The sequence below is a fragment of the Protopterus annectens genome, chromosome 13.part0, assembly GCF_019279795.1.
Source record: "Protopterus annectens isolate FY-2018-M chromosome 13.part0, PAN1.0, whole genome shotgun sequence".
NCBI lineage: Eukaryota > Metazoa > Chordata > Ceratodontiformes > Protopteridae > Protopterus > Protopterus annectens.
In genome coordinates, this window is record NC_056747.1 from 749,445,114 (window position 1) to 749,466,757 (window position 21,644).

Below are 21,644 nucleotides of genomic sequence, written 5' to 3' on the forward strand. Positions count from 1 at the left end.
GAACTCAGGCTAACAAACTAGGTAACAAATCTTGCACCTTCTGTTTTTCCCTGTGGTACTTAGTGAGGTGTCTAATAAGATTACTTACAAGCAGACCTTAACAGTGGATATTTGGTAAACCTTTTATGCCACACAGGTTCAAATGCTTCAGAGCCCTTATCTGACATGAGTTTGCTGAGATGGCAGGGATAGCTGCTGTTGATTGTGGGCAGCCTTGGTGACTGATAAAGTCATGTTTGATGCCCATCCAGAAACCTGCACCCCAATGAAAATGAGTACTTTTAATTTGGACATTGAGATAAGGTCTGCAGTTTGCAAAGAAGCTTCCAGGCAGACTAAAAAGGATACATAATGTGTAGGGCTAATGACAGCAAAATCACAAGTAAAAAGTAAAATGAATCAAAGCCAGGCCATTCTCCTTCACCTTCAATGTGATTAGAAGAGGTTTACATTCATTCACTTGTTCAGAGCACCCTAGCTTTAACGACAGCTGGTCGATGTAGCAGTTGCTTGTGTGATGTTGACTGCATCACTTAAAGGCAGTTTAAAGTACGCGTACTGTAGTTCTTTCTGAGTGGAACAATCTCACTGACACCTAGAAAAAGAGAGAGACAAGCATCGACTCTCTGTCAGCAAGGTTTCATAATATCAGGGTAATAATAATAGGTTAAGTTGGGTGAATTTCTGACACAGAGCACAAAGAAATCTTGCCTCCCTGCAAATGACACTTTCTGTACATGTCTCATTTGCTTATAATATGAGAAGTTTAAGTGCCTGTATTCTGAGAATGTAATAATTCAAACTGTCATTTATGAGATGCTTTTGGTCAGATTTTTGTAATGAGACCTTTGATTGTTGAGAAAACATAGCAAACACAATGGGAGGGTCTAAAGAATACAAGAATTCAACATTCAACCCCAGTGAAGCACACAGGACAGTCCATCAAATGCAGGACTTCAAGAATGACAAACATCCAGTTGTTCAACAATGATACAATTATTCAGCCACTGTGTACCACTTGGCTAATGGACTGCTTCTCGAGTTGAACCTGGGAACTGTGCTACCTGTTCCACTATTGATACTTGGATATGGGACTTCAATTATGAAGTTGTCAATTTAGTTCAAGTGTGCCAAGCCTTTCAGAGGCAAGACACTTGCAGACCAAGCCACTGGGGATAACCTACCTCTGTCCCCTTTAGAGTCAAGGGTCTTAATTATTTATTTATTTATTTTTTGTGTGCTCCTAATTATCCCCACCCAAACAGCAATCTCTGGAGCAAAGCTTTTTTCTTTGAAGAGTGGGGTGTTTTTTCTATTCATTCTGCAGACGTTTACTGCTCTTGCTCATCAACAACACAATGTTTTATTAAATGCCCACAAGAATTCAGCAAACAGGTGCTAAGAAGTATGTGTATGCAATGTGCTGTCACTAGACAGCCATTGCTGACTACAAAAGCATTTGCTGAAGAAATTCTACACAATTTAAACTCAACAAACAACATTATCATACAAATAACGTAGGAAAAACATGAATACATGAAAAAGCGTTAAACAAGCATACTTTTGCCAGGGGAAGAACAAAGAGAGAATGCTGAGCAAAGAAAATTACCTCACCCCCATTTATGGGTATTCCATCAACCATGTCAATGAGAGTTGTGTCTCCAAGGAGTGAGGGTAGCCTCACAGAAGTCAGATGATAAAAGCTGAGCCATGGATCACTCCATTTAGGGTGGAGGACACTCAAAGAAGAACATCTCGCTGACAGAAGCAGTGCTGATGATCACATACTTTTTATGTTCTCACAACATTTGGCCCTCTGTTTCCCCTGTGACTTTCATCGAGTACCGCCAATGACCCCTGATACTTGGTATCCAAGGGAATATGGAATGGGCGATAAAGGTTAGGAAATCTGAGCCATCATCCACGGAGGAGTTTGGATACTTTTTCATCTTCATTTTCAAACCCTCCATCTGTTGGCAATGCATGCTGTACTTGACTACTGAGTGTGTCAGTGCATCATATACCTACAATGCCAAGCAAGAAAGTAATGCTGTCCTTGACAAGCTAACATTTTCATGCCCAATCGTCTTTCTCACATGGAACATTCAGGACTCTGAAGTGTTGCTCTTTTAGACAGACACATGTTAACCCCTCACCAAGGATAGATAGGTCAACACCAATTGCTCAATCCAACCCATCTCTGGTTAGCTTCTACAGTGTCCAAACTGCAAGGCCACAATCATGGCTTTATCACTTTACATAACAGACTCACCTTTTGAAGATCACAAACTCACACAGGTCTTAGCAAAGATAAAACTAATAAATATGAATTCCTAAAATGCTAGCATGCATTCATGGATAAGTAATCAGACAATGATGTGAGTAAATACTGTAAGATCCTTACCAGCTCATGTTTCTTCCGACTTGCTTCTGCTTCCTTCTTACTAATTTCACCCATCTCCTCCTTGACATCCCGCAACTGACGCTGCAACCTCTTATTCTGCTCCTTTTCTCGATCTTCTGCAGCACCTCTCTGATCTCTCTCTTCTGTCAACTTCTCCAGGTTTTCCTTCAGACGACTAACTAAGCTCTGCGTAAAAAAAGGTGCAGTGATATATGCATTTACAAATGTATATTAGAAATCTTGCTAGCAAATTAGAAAATGAATGAAGTATTGTACAGTTATTCCTTTCTATAGCAACATTGGGGGGGGGTTTCTTGCAAAAACGGAAATGCAAATCAATACAGTTAAGTGAGATATTCAACATAAGAAGACATACACAAGTAATAGGTTTGCCATAATAAATATACTATGCTTACAGTGTCTTCCAAATAATGCCTTCTTCAGACAGAGTTTCGCAAGTTGTCTGACACTGCTGCATTGTCTGACACTGCTGCATGTGCGAGAGAACACCATATCCCTTTTGGCTACTAGAAGCATCTGCAGGTATACCAGGCTTTCTTACCTTCTTCATTCTATCTTACTCCAACTTGGAAGAATGTACAACAGCAGCCAAAGGAACCAGAAGCACCTATTCCTGCTCGACAGAAGAGAGTGGAAGAGGCAGATACCACTACTAAGAACAGACCATCCTAACCCAAAAAATCCACAATGAAATGGATTAGCAGACTCACTGCACCTATCTACTGCCAGCAGAATTAATGTAGCTGCAAAAAGAATATCTGAGCCCCAATGCCAATAGCAGTAACAATTAAGGGAAAAGGAAAGAGAAACAGAGAATCTTACTGCAGCAAAGACCTACTACTAAAAAAAGAAATTATGTCCTTACCATAACGTTCCATGTAGAGTGTTCATCTCGCCTTTGTTCTTACACACGGGTCCGGAGCCGATCCTCGGCTCCGAGTCGGCTGAATTGCAAAGCTCTGAATCTCAGAGAAGCTCGAGACCAGCCCATATCCCACAATCCTCCCTGCCATTACTCAGATCTAGTTTGCAAACAAACCAGACCAAAGAACCCAACACCTGCGGTGCTAGAAGCATACATTCTCTTCAGCCATTCAGAGACACTCTCTCACCATAGCAATAACTAATGGTCTAAGCATATATCCCATGACACACGGGACCATATACCCCGCAAAGGGTCAAGACACGTCGATCAGACTCTAATCCTACCAGTTCTTCCAAACACATGGGGGGAAAGGGAGGGAATGTAAGAACAAAGGCGAGATGAACATTCTACATGGAACGTTATGGTAAGGACATAACTTCTTTATGTAAGTGTGTTCAATCTCGCCGTTTGTTCTTACACACAGGTAGCGTCCCTAGCTCCGTGACCCCGAGTGACTCATGGAAGAACGTTCCTAAGCACAGTGGAACCAAATGATGTCCTATCCTTGGAGACCTTGTCCACTCTATAATGAGTGATGAAAGTATGTGGTTTAGACCACGTGGCTGCTGCGCAAATAGTGTCCAAAGGCAAGCGAGCCGCATGAGCTAAAGAAGTGGAAACGGATCTGGTAGAATGGGCCTTAGGTTTGGTTGGTAAGGATTGCTTTGATTTAGAGTATACAAATGTTATACAGTCAGCAAGCCCTTTAGATAGTGTACGTTTAGTAATTGCCATGCCCATTTTATTGTCTGCAAATGCGATGAAGAGCTGATCCGTTTTCCTGTAAGCTTTGGTCCTATCTAAATAAAATCTTAACTGCCTGTGAACATCCAACTTGTGCAACATATACTCCAGTTTGTTAGTATGGTTTTTGAAAAAGGTAGGGAGTTCTATAGACTGGTTAATATTCGTAACTGAGCATACTTTTGGAAGGAAAAATGGATTTGTACGCAAAGAGTCCCTGTCTGGATGGAATATCAAGTAAGGTGGTCTGACCGATAATGCCTGCAGCTCTGAGACTCTACGAGCTGAGGTCACGGCGACGAGAAACAGCGTCTTCCACGATAAGAACTTTAGGAGGCATGACGAAGCAGGTTCAAAAGGTGGTAACATGAGTTGCGACAGCAGCAAATTCAGGCTCCATGGAAAGAAAGGTTTTCTGACAGGCGGTCTAAGATGGAAGGTTCCTTTCATAAAGGCTTTACAAAGTCTGTGAGACATAATGGGAGAACCTTCCTCACCAATATGGAAGCTTGATATGGCCGCCAACTGTACTCTTAGAGTGGAAGTAGAAGCTGCTTCGTGAAAAAAGATGGATAAGAATTCTAAAATTTTATGTAGAGGAGCTACCAAGGGATCTAAGTTTTGACTAGATGCCCAATATACAAAGTGTTTCCACTTACTCTTATAGAGCTTAGTAGTGGAAGTTTTATGAGAAGCAACCAGGATGTGTTGAACTGCCGGAGGGAGTAGATGAGACCTGGCTAGGCAGGGAAGCGGAGCAGCCAAGCTGCTAGTTTGAGGGACTGTAGAGACGGGTGAGGAACTCCCGACGAATGTGTCAGCAGATCTGGTACTGGGTCCAGAATCCATGGTTCCTCTATTTGATGGGCTCGAAGAAAGGGAAACCATATTTGACAAGGCCAGAATGGGGCTATGAGTATTATAGTCCTTTCCAGGTTCCTGGCTTTCTGTAGAAATCTGGGAATCAATGGAGTCGGTGGGAATGCATATAGGAGACACGGGGGCCAATCGTGTATCATTGCGTCCCTGAGGACATCCCCCGGAGGGGGTAGAAGGGCAAAGTAGCTTCTGCATTTTGCATTCAACGGGGAAGCAAACAGATCGCAGCAAGGCTGGCCCCATTTGCAGAAGATCTTTTCCGCCATCTGTGAATTGAGGGACCACTCGTGAGGTAACAGGATGGCTCTGCACAACCTGTCCGCAATGACGTTGGATGACCCCGGGATGTGCGTTGCTATCAGAAAGCGACCCGTGGACTCTGCCCATTGCCAAATTCTCATGGCCTCTCTGCATAACGGGTATGACCTGGTTCCCCCTTGTTTGTTTATGTACCAGACTACAGACATATTGTCTGTCTGAACTGCTACTGTTCCTAGAGGTAAGAGGGCTTGGAAGTGTTGCAACGCCAGGAACACCGCCGTCAACTCTAGAACATTTATATGTAGAGTGTACTCCGTGCTGGACCATTCTCCTTGGACTGTTCTTCCCTGAAAAAGGCCCCCCCACCCTATCAGGGAAGCGTCTGTGGTTATTGTGGCTGTTGGACTGGGTAGAACGAACGGACGACCCACAGTGAGGTTCTGATCGCGCACCCACCATGAGAGGTCCCGTCTGCAAGATTCTGTTATCCTGATCTCGTGAGCTAGGGGTAGGTGCTGGAACGACCACTGCGCGAAGAGCAGTCATTGAAGAATCCTCATGTGTAACCTTCCCATAGGGACTGCAATTAGTGCGGCTGCCATCAGTCCCAACACTTTTAACACCAGTTTGGCTGGGGCTTTCTTGCTGACTAGAAGAAAAAGGACCTGCTGTTTGAGTGTTGAAGCTCTTATTGGGGGGGAGTTTCAGTAGTGTCAATCGTGTATTTAGATCTACTCCGATGAAGGAAATACACTGTGAGGGCGATAAGCAAGACTTTTTGAAGTTTATGGATATCCCTAAGTGGGAACAAAGGCCGATTGTATAGTCTCTGGCTTGCAATAGGCGATGCTCGGTGGTGGCAGTGAGGAGCCAGTCGTCCAGATAGGGAAACACCCGGAATCCTTGTCGTCTCAAGTGAGCCGCAACTACTGCCATGCATTTGGTGAATACCCTGGGGGCTGAGGTGAGTCCAAAGGGCAGAGCTCGAAACTGAAAGTGACTGGCCCCCAGCCGGAAGCGCAGGTGATCTCTGGACAGTCTGGCCATTTTGATGTGGTAGTACGCGTCTTTGAGATCTATAGAGCACATCCAATCGTCCTTCTGTAAGAATGGAAGGATCGATTGAAGCTTGACCATCCGGAACTTTTCCTTCTTCACGAAGTTGTTGAGATGGCTGAGATCTAAGATCGGTCTCCAGTCCCCTGTCTTTTTTGGAACTAAAAAGAACCTTGAGTAAGTTCCGAATTCTGTTTGGTCCGCCGGGACTGGTTAGATGACTCTGTTTTCGAGCAGCTTTGAAATTTCTACAGCTGCTAGCTTTCGCAGACAGGGTGGCACGTCTGGAAACTTTCTTTGTAGAGGTGGTGTTGAAATGAAGGGGATTTTGTACCCTCTGGTTATAATGCTTTTTACCCAAGAATCTGAAGTAATGTTTAGCCAGGCCAGTGGGTATAAAGCTAAGTGACCCCCGACTGCCTCCACAGCAGGACAGCCGGGCCTCCCTTCAGGAGTGCTGGAAAGGTTTCCCAGGGACGGAATCCCTGTCGACTTGGTTATGCGGACCCCCTCTGCCGCCGGGGCGGCGTCTTCCATTTCTACCCCCTCCTCTGCCTCTGGAGGGAGTATCACTCTGTGTGGTCTGGAAAGATCCCTGATTCTTACGGAACCACATTTTTCCGCCTCGTTGCCCTTTGGGGTATGGTCTAGTAGGAGCAGAAAAACGGACCCCGACAGCAGACAGGGTCTTTCCCTCTTGCTCGCACCGAGTGAGAGTCTCCTTAACCTTGGGCCCGAAAAGTGTGGCACCATCAAAAGGGGCATTGGCAAAGGAAGACTTGAAGGATTCCAAGGAGCACAGCCGCATCCATGATTGTCTTCGAAGAGCAATCGCTGAAGCTGCAGCTCTACTCGATCCCTCGGCTGCATACGAGATAAGCCTCATGGATGAGTTTACTATGGAGGTGAGGGTGTTAAGTTGTGCTGTTACCTTTTCTGAAACAGCAGCATCTGTGTTACCCTGGAGGGTATCTGTCAGCTCCTTGATGAGATCCCTCTGCAAACATGTGAAATGGGTCAGGTAGTTTAGCGAACGCATGGAAAAAGTCGCTGAACTAAAAATGCGCTTCCCATATCTGTCCATAGTCCTAGAATCCTTATTAGGAGCATGAACAGATGAGGAAGACTCAGACATCTCCTTTTTCGTGGCTGCCGCCACCACCATAGCGTCGACAGGGACTCCCTTGGTGAGATAAGATTTATCTTGGGGGGCAGTGATGAACTTGTTTGGTTTCCTAGGGACTGGTTCCACTGTGTCAGGTGTCTCCCACGCCCTTCGAGCAATCAAATCCATTAATTCATCAAAGGGCGGGGTCACCCAGGAGGTAGAAGGTTGAGCCCCAAAAGCCTTCAGCAGCACAGACTCGTCCTCAGAGGGGGCTAGGGACTGCCAATCACCCCTCTGTTTCAAGATCTCCAGGATGTCTGCAAATGACACATCCTCCGAGGGTGATTTGGGGGACCCCTCTGCCTCATCCAAGTCGGTGTCAGATGTTAGAGATTCCTGTGGGGAATCATAGGTTCATAGGTTGGTACTAGGCTATCAGCCCTAGGGCCTATACAAGCCTAGCCGTAACAATTCCCTGGCTATTTCTTCCCACATTATTTACTTTCCTGGACCCCTGTCTAGCAGGGTGACTGACATAATCCCTGGGGTGAATTTCCTTTCTCCCATCCAATCGTCAAGGTTCCTCTTGAAGAGGTCCAAAGAGGCACTCTGCTTGACATGTATGGGCAATCTATTCCAGAGTCTGGGGAGTCTCTGGGTCAGGAATCTATCCCTCCAGCATGTTTTGTTTATTGTGATGACAAGGTTTAGATCCCTGGAGCATGTAGCTCTGAGGGATTGGGATTTCTTTAAGTGTAGTATGTCCAACAGCTCTGGGTTTGACATGGCCTTGTATGTTAAGCAGAGATCATCTCTGAGTAGACGATATGCAACAGAGTATAGCTGGAGTTTTTTAAGGCGGTCAGCGTAGGGCATCTGCTTTAGGCCTGTGATTCTTTTAGTGAGGTATTTCTGAGGCCTTTCCAGTTGTTGCAGATGTCTTGAGAGGTACATACCAAATGGGGCGTTGTATTCTATAATGGGTCTAATGAGGGATGAGTACAGTGGGACAATGACCTCCTTTTTTCTGGATGAAAAGCCCTTCGTGATGAGGTGTGCCACACAGAAGGATTTCCTGACTGTTGTGGCGATGTGGTTATCGAAGGTGAGACCACTGTCCACCTGTGTCCCTAAGTCTCTTATCACACTTTCTGTGTTTAGTGTACTGCCCTATATGGTAATTCATGGATACATGTTTTTCCCAAAGGGATAACAATACATTTCTTGGCATTGAGCTTGAGCCCATGGCTCTGGCACCAAGCATCTGTTTCTGTAAGGCCCTTTTGTAGAGTATCCACATCATTTGGGATTCAATAATGGCTCCCAGTTTGCAGTCATCTGCAAACTTTGTTAGCCAGAGTCCCTTAGTGTTGACCTGTACTTCAGAGAAGTAGATGCCAAACAAGAGCGCCCCAGGACTGAACCCTGAGGTACTCCACTTGTCACTTGTCTGGAGCTGGATTTGGAGTCGGCTACTTTTACAGTGTGGGTTCTATCAGTAAGCCATTTAGCAACCCATTGGGTGACATAGGGATTAAAGCCCAACTTAGTAAGTTTATCTATGATTCCAGAGTGGGGGATGGTGTCAAAGGCCTTGGCAAGGTCTAGATAGGCTGTGTGGACCACCTTACCCTTGTCCATGGCTTTGGAGACTGATTCAAAGAAGTCAATCAGGTTCAGGAGACAAGATCGGCCCTTCACAAACCCAAACTGGGTGGGGTCCAGTGTTTGAAGGTTGCCAATGTCTTTGTTTATAAGTTCCATGATAATACGCTCCATGGCCTTGCAGATAATGCTTGTCAGACTGATGGGACGGTAGTTTCCGGGATCCAAGGTGGATCCCCCCTTGTGGATTGGGATAACTGTAGCTCTCCGCCACTCAGTGGGCATGAAACCTGAGGTGAGGCTATGATTAAACATGACACTTAGGTGAGGTGCCAGTTCATATTGTAGTTCATGTAGTACACAGCCCGGGATGTCATCTGGTCCCATGGATGCTGTATTCCTGGCTTTAGAGAGTGCGTTTTGTACCTGTTTGGCCGTTATTACTGGAATTTGGCAATCTTCCGGTATTGAGATGGGCCATTTAGGGGGTGAGAGGGGGCTGAAGTTGGCACTGAATCGATCTGCCAGGATATTGGCAATATCATTCAGATCAGTATATTTAATGCCATTCTGTTTTAGCTCAGAGCAGATCTGAGCATTGCCATTTAGATTCTTGACATAGTTATAGAATGCTTTGTGGTTGTCTTTGGAATCTTTGGCAATTTTATTTTCGTAACTAGCTTTGGAGGATTTTATGAGGCATCTCAGTTTCTTACTGAGGCTAGTAAGGGAGTTTTTGCATCCTGGGATTTTCCTCTTTTCTGCAAAAGTTTCTTCCTTTTGTTGTAAAGTTTGTTTATGGCAGGGGACCACCAGATTGGCTTCCTTTTTTTAGATGAGAGCATTTTGGTTCTATTTGGGATGGCACGATTCATGCATGAGTGGATGTGCTCGTACAGTGCCTTAGTGTAGGATTCAGCAGTTGAACTTTCAGTTCCGTCTGCATGGGTGTCATGAAGTTTGTCACTTCTGACTTGAGTAGCATGAAGTTGGCTTTGGAGAAGTTTTTATGGTGGTTTCTTTACTGGGGTGGGGGTGGGGTGGGATGTGGATGTTAAGGGTGATTAGCTTATGGTCAGACCTGACTAACGAGGGGTGACCATTGGTATGGAGCATTGATTTCCCATGTTGGTAATGACCAGGTCTAGGATATTGGAGCCCTGGTGGGACTATGGATTAGTTGATCCAGGGCGTTGGAATTTATGAATTCCAAGAACCGCTGCAAAGGTGTTGGGACATGAGTAGTTTTCCCAGTTAATGGCAGGGTAGTTAAAATCACCCAGTATTAGGGTGTTTGGTTCTATCTTAATATTTTCCAGTATGTTTAGAAAGGTGTAGTGAGAATCTTGGGGTATGGTGGGGGATCTGTAGCAAGCTACAGTTTGGATTGCAGTCTTACCTAGTGTTAGTTGCACTTGGAGAATTTCAGACACATTGTGTTGGCCAACTAGCCTGGTGGTGTGAATATCCTTGGGGAATATTGACACTCCTCCACCTTTAGTGTTTCGGTCCTGGTTTGGTGGCCGTAAAGTGTGGTAAGAGTTGTTGCCTGGTATTGCAGGGGTGCTCTCTGGAGCCTTGAACCAGGTCTCAGTTACTGCACAGATATCGATGTTCTCAATTTTTAGGAGTGCCTCGAGAGAGTGCATTTTGAGGTTTAGACTTCTAGCATTGAGTAGCATTACCTTCAGATTTTGCATGCTTGTACCTGTTACGGTGGTGGTTTTGTCCTTTGAAGTTTGCCTAAAAAAGGCACTATAGGGGTGGCAAGAGCCTTAGCCAGTAACCTGAATCCCAGGGGTGACAGGTGCAGACCATCTCTGGCAAAGCATTGTGGTCTGTCAATCATGTCATCCCAGGCAGACAGATACTGGATCCCCTTTGAATGAAACCATAAGCTTAGCCAATTGTTGAAGTCAATCATTTTATCCTTATATTGTGGTATCATTCTGGGCGAAGGCAGGATGCTACTCAGGGCTAGGGTCATACCTGCCTGGGTCACATGATCCGAGAGCTCTTCCATGTCTCTTTTCATGCAGTCCAGGGAGGTACGTCTCAAGTCATTCACTCCAACATGGACAATGACAGAGTCATATTTGTACTTGTTGTGGAGTGACTTGAGTGCATGCGTTATGTGGCGGATCCTGGCACCCGACAGGCAGCTGACTGTAATTTTCTCCTTATTCAACCTGGTGAGAGGGACATCAGTGTGCCGGACTATAGAGTCACCAATGACTAAAGTGTTAGGTACATTGTCTTGCCTTAGGGGCCGTTGCTGGGTGGCACACTGGTGTTGTGAACTATGTGACACATTGGTTGTGATTGGTGTTTGTTTGCATTTCAGCTTCAGAGGTCTTTGTTTCTTGGGCAGGTTACAGTTAAGGGCCTCTGCATATGTAGATTTAGTGTTGCTATATGTGGGTGTTGGTGGTGCGGGTTTAGAAGGGCTATGTGTTGCTTGAGGTGTAGTGTGGGTGTTAACCTTCTCCTCTTGACTGTTTAGCACAATCATGGGTGGAGAGAGCTTTGCTTCCATTTTGGCTATGTAAGTGCATCTCTCACAGGTTGTAGTGTTGGGTGGTAGGAGGAGAGGGTTGTCTGTGTAAATGAGGCAATTGCTGCATTGCCCCAGTATGCCCAGATTCACCAGGTGGACAGGAGAAATCACCGGAAGCTGACCCTTGGACATGCCTGGTTTGGGGCTTTTTTATTTTTTCTTTGTAAAGTTGCCTCCTCTTGCACAACCGTTTCCTTGGGACCTCATCAGAGGGGGCTTCTGGTGAGGCCTCCAAGGAACAGGGGGAACCCTCTGGGGGTGGCTGAGGCAATTGGGCTCGACGCTTGGGATGGATCGTGGGAGCAGAAACAGAAAGTGGCCCTTTTGGGGAAGGAGAAGATTCCCCTGATGATGTGGTTGTCTGCGCAGACAATACCTTCCTCATAAGGTCAAAGGCCCCCAAACCCCTGGCCGAGGGCTCCCCCGGTTCCGAAGAAGACGGAAGCATCCCAGAACCAGGTGCTGTGGGCTCCGACCCCGAGGACGGAGCCGAACCAGTCTGTGCCGAGGCCCCGAGAGGGAGAGTCGGCACTGAAAGGTCGGTACGACTCTCGGTCCCGGAACCGAGCAAAGACCGTCGGCTCCACGACTCCCCTAACGGTTCCGAAGGAGTCGAAGTCAAAGGTGTCGATCGTGCAATGGACGGTTTCGGCACCGAGGGCTCCACTATCATCAGGTCATCTTCTCCCAGCTCCGAGATCTGGATGGGTCTCGAAGGAGGACCCGTTGGAGATATGGGGAGGCCTTCTAGTTTTGACACCAACTGGGAGGAAACTGCAATTAACTTGGAAAGGGCCGTGTTTTCCATGAGTTTCTGCACGACACGATCCACATCTGTGTCAGACAAGGATCTGGAAGAACGGGTCGAAGGAGCCGAAGATGGCACCGACCGAAGAATGGACGGTGGTGGCAGTTCCGACACCGGTTCCAAGATCTGGGGCTCAGGAAAAGATAAATGTTCGACGCTCGGCCCCGAGATATGTGGAACCGGCGAACGAACCCGAGAAGATGAACTCGGAGCTGATGACATGGGCTCCAACATCTTCGAGCCCTTCGAGGATTTAGAAGCATGATCCGACTTGTCCAAAGCCTCTTGAAAGGCAGGCTTCAGCAATCCTCTGTCTATGAGCTTCCTGCGTCTATCTGTCATGACCCTCCCGCTAAAGGAATGGCAAATAGAGCAATCCTCTTGGAGATGGAGAGGGCCAAGACAGTAGACGCAGGAAGCATGATTGTCAGTAATGGACATTTTCTGCCCACACTGACATCTTTTAAAGCCAGATTTAGCTTTTTCTGACATAGTACAATAATAATAACAATAACTATGAGAATAGAAAAAAAATACTAATCCTATAAGAATATATGTACATGAAAAAGGCTATATACAGAAGACACTCACAAAAAAACCACACCCAAGAAAAAGGGTTAGGCCACAAAGGGTGCCTGAAGAAAAAAAATGGGTATATATATATATATATATATATATATATATATATATATATATATATATATATATATATATAAAACACACACAGCACTTCTACAATAAACTACTAACTATAAGGAAATATCAGAAAAAAATCAGTATTCTTATCTGAAAATGTCTGGTCCGAGCTCTCCTCGATCCGATCTGTTGCAGTGGCAAACTAGATCTGAGTAATGGCAGGGAGGATTGTGGGATATGGGCTGGTCTCGAGCTTCTCTGAGATTCAGAGCTTTGCAATTCGGCCGACTCGGAGCCGAGGATCGGCTTCGAACCCGTGTGTAAGAACAAACGGCGAGATTGAACACTCTTACATGAAAGACATTATGTTATGACTGGTATATCAGATTACTCTTATCTTACTCACTTAAGGTCCAAGCTGCAGTAAATCATACTCTGAGTAGACTGTAGAACACTTATCCTGGCTGTAGAAATTTGTTGTTGTGCCCTGCATGACTGCTGTGACAAACCCACCTCTGGCTCATGACTGTGAATCTAGCTAACAATATTTAATAAATCTATGTGGGCTGAGACATTCTTGAATAATATGAAGTAATGCACATTGCTCTGGTAAGTGAGCTTTCACTGACGTTTGTAAATGTCTATTTGTTCATGGCCTAGAGACTGAAAGGAATGCAAGGCAATCTAGAAAGCAATGGTTGGATGCAACAGCAAAACATTCGCTACTACATTACTGCAGTTAGGATTTTACTCAAGGATGTTTCATTTCATAAGTCAAGAACCTGGTTAAATTAAAAGGAAGAGACTGAGGCAAACCCCACTGATCAACACTACACATGAGGTCAAAACTACTCACTTGGAACAAACAGAAAGAAGGAAAACTACATGATCCTCCCTTTTCTAAAGCCTTTCATCCACACAGTTACTTATGTGTACTGCTCTTTCTCTTTGCATAACACGGCTGAAAGTTTAGTTATGTAGGCAAGCTATGTTGAAAGTCTGAATATTTTTAGAGATACTTAATTAGAAGGCTAAATCACAGACCTTTTCCCATCCATCAAAGCTCTGGGTACAAAGCAGGCTTCATCACGCATTCATTCTTTATCCCATGAATTAAAAAACAAAGAGGTATCATTCTCTCTCCATTTTTTTCCTATCTCACAGGACACAGGAAGAAAAATAAAGTTTTGAATCTAGAACCACAATAGTCTCTCAAAAGGGGTTATCAAATCCACTGACTAAACATCTCTTCAAGATCTGCATTTAACAACAGGTGCCAACATATCCTAAAACGAATACTGAGCCCCACTGTCAACAGGTTGAAGTGCATCCCAGAATAGTTGACAAACAGATGAGTTTATTCAGGACTCTGCACATGCTTGGATCCAACACACAGATGCAAAGTTTCACACATTTTACAAACTGATGACCAAGTTCCTGTAGCACACATCTTGCACACACACAGGCTTCTGAAGCATGAATTTAGAAACATCTCCAAAGAAATAAGGCCTAAATGGACCAGGAAGGGGCTTGATATCAAGTAGGTAACAGTGACAGATACAATCCCCAAGTCAACTGACAATCAGCTTTGGGATACACTCACTTTGCATATCCTTACCAATGCAACAGATAGTTGCTCAGTTTATGAACTGTAGATGCTCTGCACAAAGAATTTCTCACAGCTCTCCAAACATTCATCATGCTCTAACAGGAACTAGTTCTCCCATCAGTAACTTGCTACAACACTGAATAAGCTGTACAGTGCAACTGACACAGCACACAGATCAAACATCTAAACATCTAGACTCCTGTGTATGGTGTTTCTTAGGGAAGATTTCAAAGGTGCCAAGGTGTATTACTGTGCTCAGCAACTGATATGCATCAAGAAGTCACAGAATGGTAGTCCAGATCGTCATACTCTCTGACAGAAGTACTTCATGTCTGCTCTACGGGTCATTATCTGAATAAGGTCAAGCATTTTCCAAGTGTCCCTTATACCTGAATTGAGTGCCACAACTGAAAGTGAACTGCCTGCACAAAGGGACTCGGAAAACTTCAAATACAGGGTCATATGAAACTTTGTCTTAAGAAACACCATTTGCTGACAGACTCTATAGAACAGCATTTCTAAGGCTGCATCCTCCAGTCAAAACTGTATCCTCCAATTACTCAGAAAAAGAAGAACAGGATAACAGTGGTATGAGAGATGAAGATGCCTCCTCTTGGCATGTGCCCACAAACTTCCACATGTTCTTGCTATTCTTATCAGGTTCATCCAAATCCAAGATGTACTGAAAGGTCAGGATGGATGAAACATCTTAAAGTATATAAATGACCTACAATTGTGGGAAAATTCCACCAACAATACACAAACATCTGGAGGTTTCTGTCAAGTACGGATAGGTCTCACTAATTAACAACGTCTCTAAATCCAAAGGAATAAAACTACCACTGAATCAATGACAAGCAGATCTGAATGGGCACATTAAAACTTTATTGTTGGTTGTCTGACTTGGCCCATTAAAACATCTTCTGGCTGCTTCTGTCACTCACAACTACAACGAGAGGTACAGTCATCCCAGAGGCAAAAGTGGACACAGAGAATGACCAATTTGCTGTCCACTCCCAGGAATATCCCAATGAAGGGTGCGTGGAGACAGTCCACAAAGGCTTATGAGAATGTATCTTGGAGAAGCCAGTTTCCTTCAGTGTAAACACTAAACAGTGTAAGTGGGAGAAAAAGGCACAATGGTTAGAGAAGGGCCTCTCCAGTTTAAAATGGACTTCATGCAACAAAATGCAACACTTGTCCATGATGTGCATCTTACTAAGACATCTCTTGTTAGATGAAGAAAAGGCGTTGGGACTATCCCCTTCTAAATGTTATCCAGAAAACACTGTGATGGCACAGAAGTGTTGCTGTGCTGAAAGCGCACAAGCAACACTGGTCTTCAGCAGCTGGTAAGAATAGAAATGATTCACGTGCACAGTATTTTTTTCACGTGCACAATATTCTTATTTGAAAATGTACATTCCAGACACTGGCGTACATATGAAATAAAGTTAATTTTCTAAATGAAAAAGTAGTGTTTTTTTTTCAATTAGACAAAGTGTTAGATTGAAAGAAAGTAATTTATTCCAGAAAATAACTAAAATCCAATAAATAATGAGTTACTGAAAAAATAGCAGGTTTAAAAATGGTAGCAAATTGAAACAAATGAAAAACAAGGGCTTTTTGCTGCTGTCCATTTGTTAATGCTCTCGAAAAGAAAAAAGATAGCATGCCAAAGAAACCTACTTTTGTACACACAGTGCAAAACTGCCTTCTACAAAACAGGAAGAATTCTGTGATGAAACTAACATTTGTCTTACAAGCATCTCGTCTTCCATTTTTGCTCCACTGTGGAGTCCACAACTATCTAAAGCAGTTTCCTATATTGTGTTACATGAGAAGGCAAGGCCCAAGTTGTATTACTAACCAAAACTAAAATCATCTGCACCTTACTTGATACCAAAGGTCCATGATATATCTCGATCACTTTAGTGCTCACTGTTCGAAGGATGACATCCCTTTACTACACAGGAGTAGGAAACACACCTATGTAGCATCATCACAATACAAGTAACCCAGCTTTAACATGATCTGCAGGTGGGAGAAAGCATTTACTTGTGAGGTATACACAGCTCAAATACTGATGTTTCTTTGAAGCATCTATTTATTTATTGCGATCCCATCCATGAGAGAAAATGTTAGTAGCACGACATCCTACAAGTTCCTCAAGTACATCACACTGCATATCAAGCTTGGAAAAGAGAATGTGTCAGAGAGCAGTTTCTGAAGGCAGTTTGGTATATTTCAATGGCCATGCCATATGGCTTATCATTGGAGGAAAGGTTACTCCTAATGTAACTTACAGGTATGGCAGGTTAAAGACTAGTGGATTTATGAGACTTGAATAGGGCCTATCAGAAAAGAAGGACATTAAAACACAAGTTCTGCGTGCTGAGTCTAATCTTGGTGGCTGCCAAAAAAGCAATTACTAGAAAATGGAAATCAAAGTCTAGACCAACTTTACTAGAAGTAGTGAATATAGTAACAGAGATAAAACAAGTAGAAGCGGAATCTTTAGAAAAGGGAAGGAGCAAACTACACAGGAAAAAAAAATGGAATTGTGGAGACAATTTATGCAGAGCAGGAATAAGGTTTAAGAGGCAGGATTTGAATGAGCCATATGCTTAACAGACAATGACTGGATGGTTTGGTTTATAAGTGGTGTATAATGTTTGCAACTACAGTTGTTTCAATGGTGTCTGTGATGTAATCTGTTTGCAACCAAAGTGGTATCACTTTGTATGTTTTTCATTTATATAAATGTAAGATCCTTTGTCATATAGCTTATAGATTCATAGCTTAGTACTAGGCTAACTGCCATCATGGGCCATTTTAAGTCTAGCCAATTACCCCATGTGAAAATCAAACCCTGCACCTTGTGCTTCTAAGGTAAGCACCTTAACCATTACACCAATCTCCCACCCCCAAAGGGACATTTCTTTCAGACAGACTTACACACACACTAACCCCCCTCCACACACACTGGGCATTTGCAGGATTCAAACCCCTACCTAACTATGTTATGACACTCGAGACGGACGCATTAGCAGAGCACGCTATTCACATTAGGCAAGGTAAACATGCTGTTTATGTAGAATTCCCAAGTCGTTCTACTATTCACTGTGCAGAACTTGTCGTTTTACTCTTTTTCCCTTCAAACATCTTTATTTGTGAAATTTATATGTGAAAATTTAATAGATGTTTGAAGGGAAAAAGAATAAAAAGACAAGTTCTGCACAGTGAATAGTAGAACGACTTGGGAATTCTACATAAGCAGCATGTTTACCTTGCCTAATGTGGAACATATAACTGAGTATATACCCCTCATAAAAATATACTAAATATTGTCAGGGAATCTGTACAAATATGAGGCGCTCAAAGGTGGGCCACCTTTTCAGTGTAAAAGCATCCATCTGTACTGGTGACAACAGAGATTATGAAACCATTCATCTCAACTAGTGTAGAAAAGAAATAAGTACTTGCTGGATTGCTACGTTCCACTGCTGAAGAAAGCTGGAAAGTATTAAGACAATGAAAAAAAATACTGGTAGAAGGCAAAAGCAAGCCAAGCCAAATACACATCAGTTTGATAAAAGACATTTAGAAGGTACATACATATCTGGGAGTATAACACAAACTCCTCTATCAGAAGTAATAAAAATGGTATTCCTAGAGCCTAACAGAGGGAAACACTGGAGGTATTCCCTTTACTGCCACACAACATGAACCATAAAAATGGTAACCTAATGGGGGTTAAGGCTACTTATTTCCCTTTCCATATGCATAACAGTGACTCCAAAGTTTGACTAGGGATGCTGAAGGAATGTGCAGCCACCAACAAATTCTAAGTTTTTAACCTGACCGCAAATTTCCTTGAATGTCAAAGAAAAATATGAAATATGAAACTAAAATGGCAAAAAAGTGTGAGGGGGATAAAAAAGGAGAGGACTGTTTGTAAGCTTCTGAGCCTCACCCAAGCCTTACTGTGTTGGAGGGAAGCCTTTTAGCTCATCAGTGGGAGTGGTAAGCACTAGGTAGCCTATCTACCACCAGAGGAGTGGCTTTTGGCCCATAAATTGTAGTTTATTGGGAGTTTGGACAGTTTTTCCATCTCTTTCAACTTTCTGGTTTAAAAGCCCGCATTTGCACTTGTTTCCCACCTTTCCTGTAACTAGTCTAGTCCAGATAGAGATTTGCTGTATCCAGGACTGTTGATAATCTTCTAAGACCTCCAAGCCCTTCTGTGTTGGAGGGAAGTCTTCTAGTTTATCAGTGAGAGTGGTAAGCACTAGGTAGCCTATCTATCACAAGAGGAGTGGTTTCTGTCCCACCGTTTGGGCAGTTTTTCCATCTCTTTCAACTTTCTGGTTTAAAAGCCCGTGTTTGCGTTTATTTCTTGCCTTTCCTGTAACTTGTCTAGTCCAGCTACAGACTTGCTGCATCCAGGGCTGTTTATAAGCATCTGAACCCCCCCCCCCAAGCCTTTCTGTGTTGAAGGGAAACCTTCTAGCTTACCAGTGGGAGTGGTAAGCACTAGGTAGCCTACCTATCACAAGAGGAGTGGTTTCTGGCCCAGAAATTGTTTTTTTCCATCTTTTTCAACTTTCTGGTTCAAAAGTCCACATCTGCGCATGTTTCCCACCTTTCCTGCAACTAATCTAGTCCAGGTACAGACTTGCTGTATCCAGGACTGTTTGTAAGCTTCTGAGCGGTGGCAAAGTCTGCGCTTCAATTTTTTCCTTAGATCTGCTAGTTCTCTCCTCTCCTGCACTTTTACTAGCTTATTAGTTTAGCACTTTACCAAACTTCTTGTAGCAATTATTGTAGCACACAAAAGTGCTACCAGCACTAAACATTCTACAAGGAAACAGCTCCAGTATTTATTAATGCCCACCCCTCCAGGCATGTCTAAAGGTCAGTTCCCTTTGCTTTCTCTTATTAACCTGGTGAACTTGTGCATCCTGAGGCAATGTAGCAACTGCCTCATGTACACTGACAACCCTCTCTCCACTTGCCTCCCAACACTCAGACTTGTGAGAGATGCACATATATCCAAATTGAAAGCCACGCACTCTCCACCCAAGACCGGAATAGCTGGTCAAGAGGAGACCGTCAACACTTGTACCAAACCACATGGAACACATAGCCCTCCAAAACACACACCAGCACTGCCTTCACATAAAAACACAAACTACACACCCACCTTTGTGGAGGCTCTCAATAAAAATCAACCCAAAAAGCAGGAACCTCCAAGGCAGAAACGCACCCGACCACCACAACACAACACTAATCACGAGACACATAACTCTCCTAAACAGTGTACCACTCAACCAAAGCCCCTGAGGCAAAACAGCATGCCCAAAACACTAGTCATAGGTGACTTGATAGTGAGGCACATTGAAGTCCCACTAACTAGGTTGAATAAGGAAAAAGTAACAGTCAGCTGCCTGTCAGGCGCCAGGATCTGCCACATAACGCACGCACTCAGGTCCCTCAACAACAGGTAAAAATATGACTCTGTCATTGTACATATGGGTGTAAATGACCTGAGACGTACCGTGCTGGACTACATGAAAAGAGACATGGAGGAGCTCTTGGATTATTTAGCCCAGGCGGGTATGACCCTAGCCCTGAGCAGCGTCCTACCATCCCCCAGAATGATACCACAGTATAAGAAGAAAATGATTGATTTCAACAATTGGCTAAGTTTCTGGTGTCATTCTAAGGGGATCCAGTATCTGTTTGCCTGGGATGACATAACTGACAGACCTCGATGCTTTGCCAAAGATGCCCTGCATCTGTCAACCCCTGGGCATCCGGATACTGGCCAAGGCTCTTGCCACCACTACAGTGCCTTTTTTAGGCGGTGTTCCAAAGACCAAATTACCACCATAACAGATACAAACAAATGCAATCTGAGAGTCATGCTGCTCAATATTAGAAGTCTAAATCTCAAAATGCACTCGCTCAAAGCACTCCTTAAAATGGAGAACATTGACATTTGTGCTGTAAGAGGGACCTGGTTCAAGGCAGCAGAAAGCACCCCTGCATTACCAGGAAATAACTCATTCCACACCTTTTGGCCCCAGAACTTGGACCGAAGCTCCAAAGGCGGTGGTGTTCCTATATTCATAAAGGATGCGCACACCGCCAGACTGGTAACCCAACATAACGCATCAGAGATACTTCAGGTGCAGCTAACATTGGGTAAGACAGCGATTCAGGTCAGAGCCTGCTATAGGTCTGCAACCATGTCCCAAGACTAACACTCCAAGTTCCTAAGCAACCTGCAGAATATTAGGGTCCAACCTAACACTCTCACACTGGGCGACTTCAACTATCCCTCCATTAACTGGGAAAACTACTCATGTACCAATACACTTCGCCAGTGCTTTCTGGAATTCATCAATTCCAATGCTCTGGACCAGCTTGTTCTTACCTCCACTAGCGGTAGCAACATCCTTGACCTGGTCATTACTAACATGGGCGACTGTTGCTCTACACCAATAGTCAACTCCTCTTTGGTTAGATCTGACCACAAACTAATCAGCTTGGAAATCCACATCCCTCCCACCCCTCCCCACAAAGGTAACCACCATGAAAAACTTCTCCAAAGCTAACTTTGGGCTCCTAAAAACAGAGGTGGCTAACTTCACGGCACCCATGCAAATGGAGAATAGTTGCATGACCGCAGAAGCATACACCAATGCACTTCACGAACAAGTACACAAATGCATGTATCTCACCATACCCAACAGATACAAGATGCTCTCCTCAAAAAAAGGAAGCCAATCTGGTGGTCCCCTGCCACAAACAAACTCAACAACAGAAGGAGGAAACTGATGCAGAATAAGGCAAAGTCCCAAGACTGGAAAAACTCCCTTACCAGCCTCAACAAAAGGTTGAGATCCCTCATCAAATCCTCTAAAGCTAGTTATGAAAACAGAATTGCAGCAGATAGCAAAGACAACCACAAGGTGTTCTATCAGAGTCATTGGAAGACCCCAGCTTGGCTGCTTTTGAATAAC

The 21,644-nt window shown here is 44.1% G+C and overlaps 1 protein-coding gene across 7 annotated transcripts in view; it reads right to left on the reverse strand.

Annotated features, from left to right (window-relative positions):
* Positions 1–21,644, reverse strand: part of MYO18A (myosin XVIIIA) — a 2,129,602-nt gene that overhangs the window by 181,308 nt on the left and 1,926,650 nt on the right. For all 7 annotated transcript variants that reach the window (XM_044054445.1, XM_044054444.1, XM_044054446.1 and 4 more), the window contains one exon: positions 2,405–2,590. In XM_044054445.1, coding sequence (XP_043910380.1) covers positions 2,405–2,590 — 186 coding nt within the window. The remainder of the gene's footprint in view (positions 1–2,404; positions 2,591–21,644) is intronic.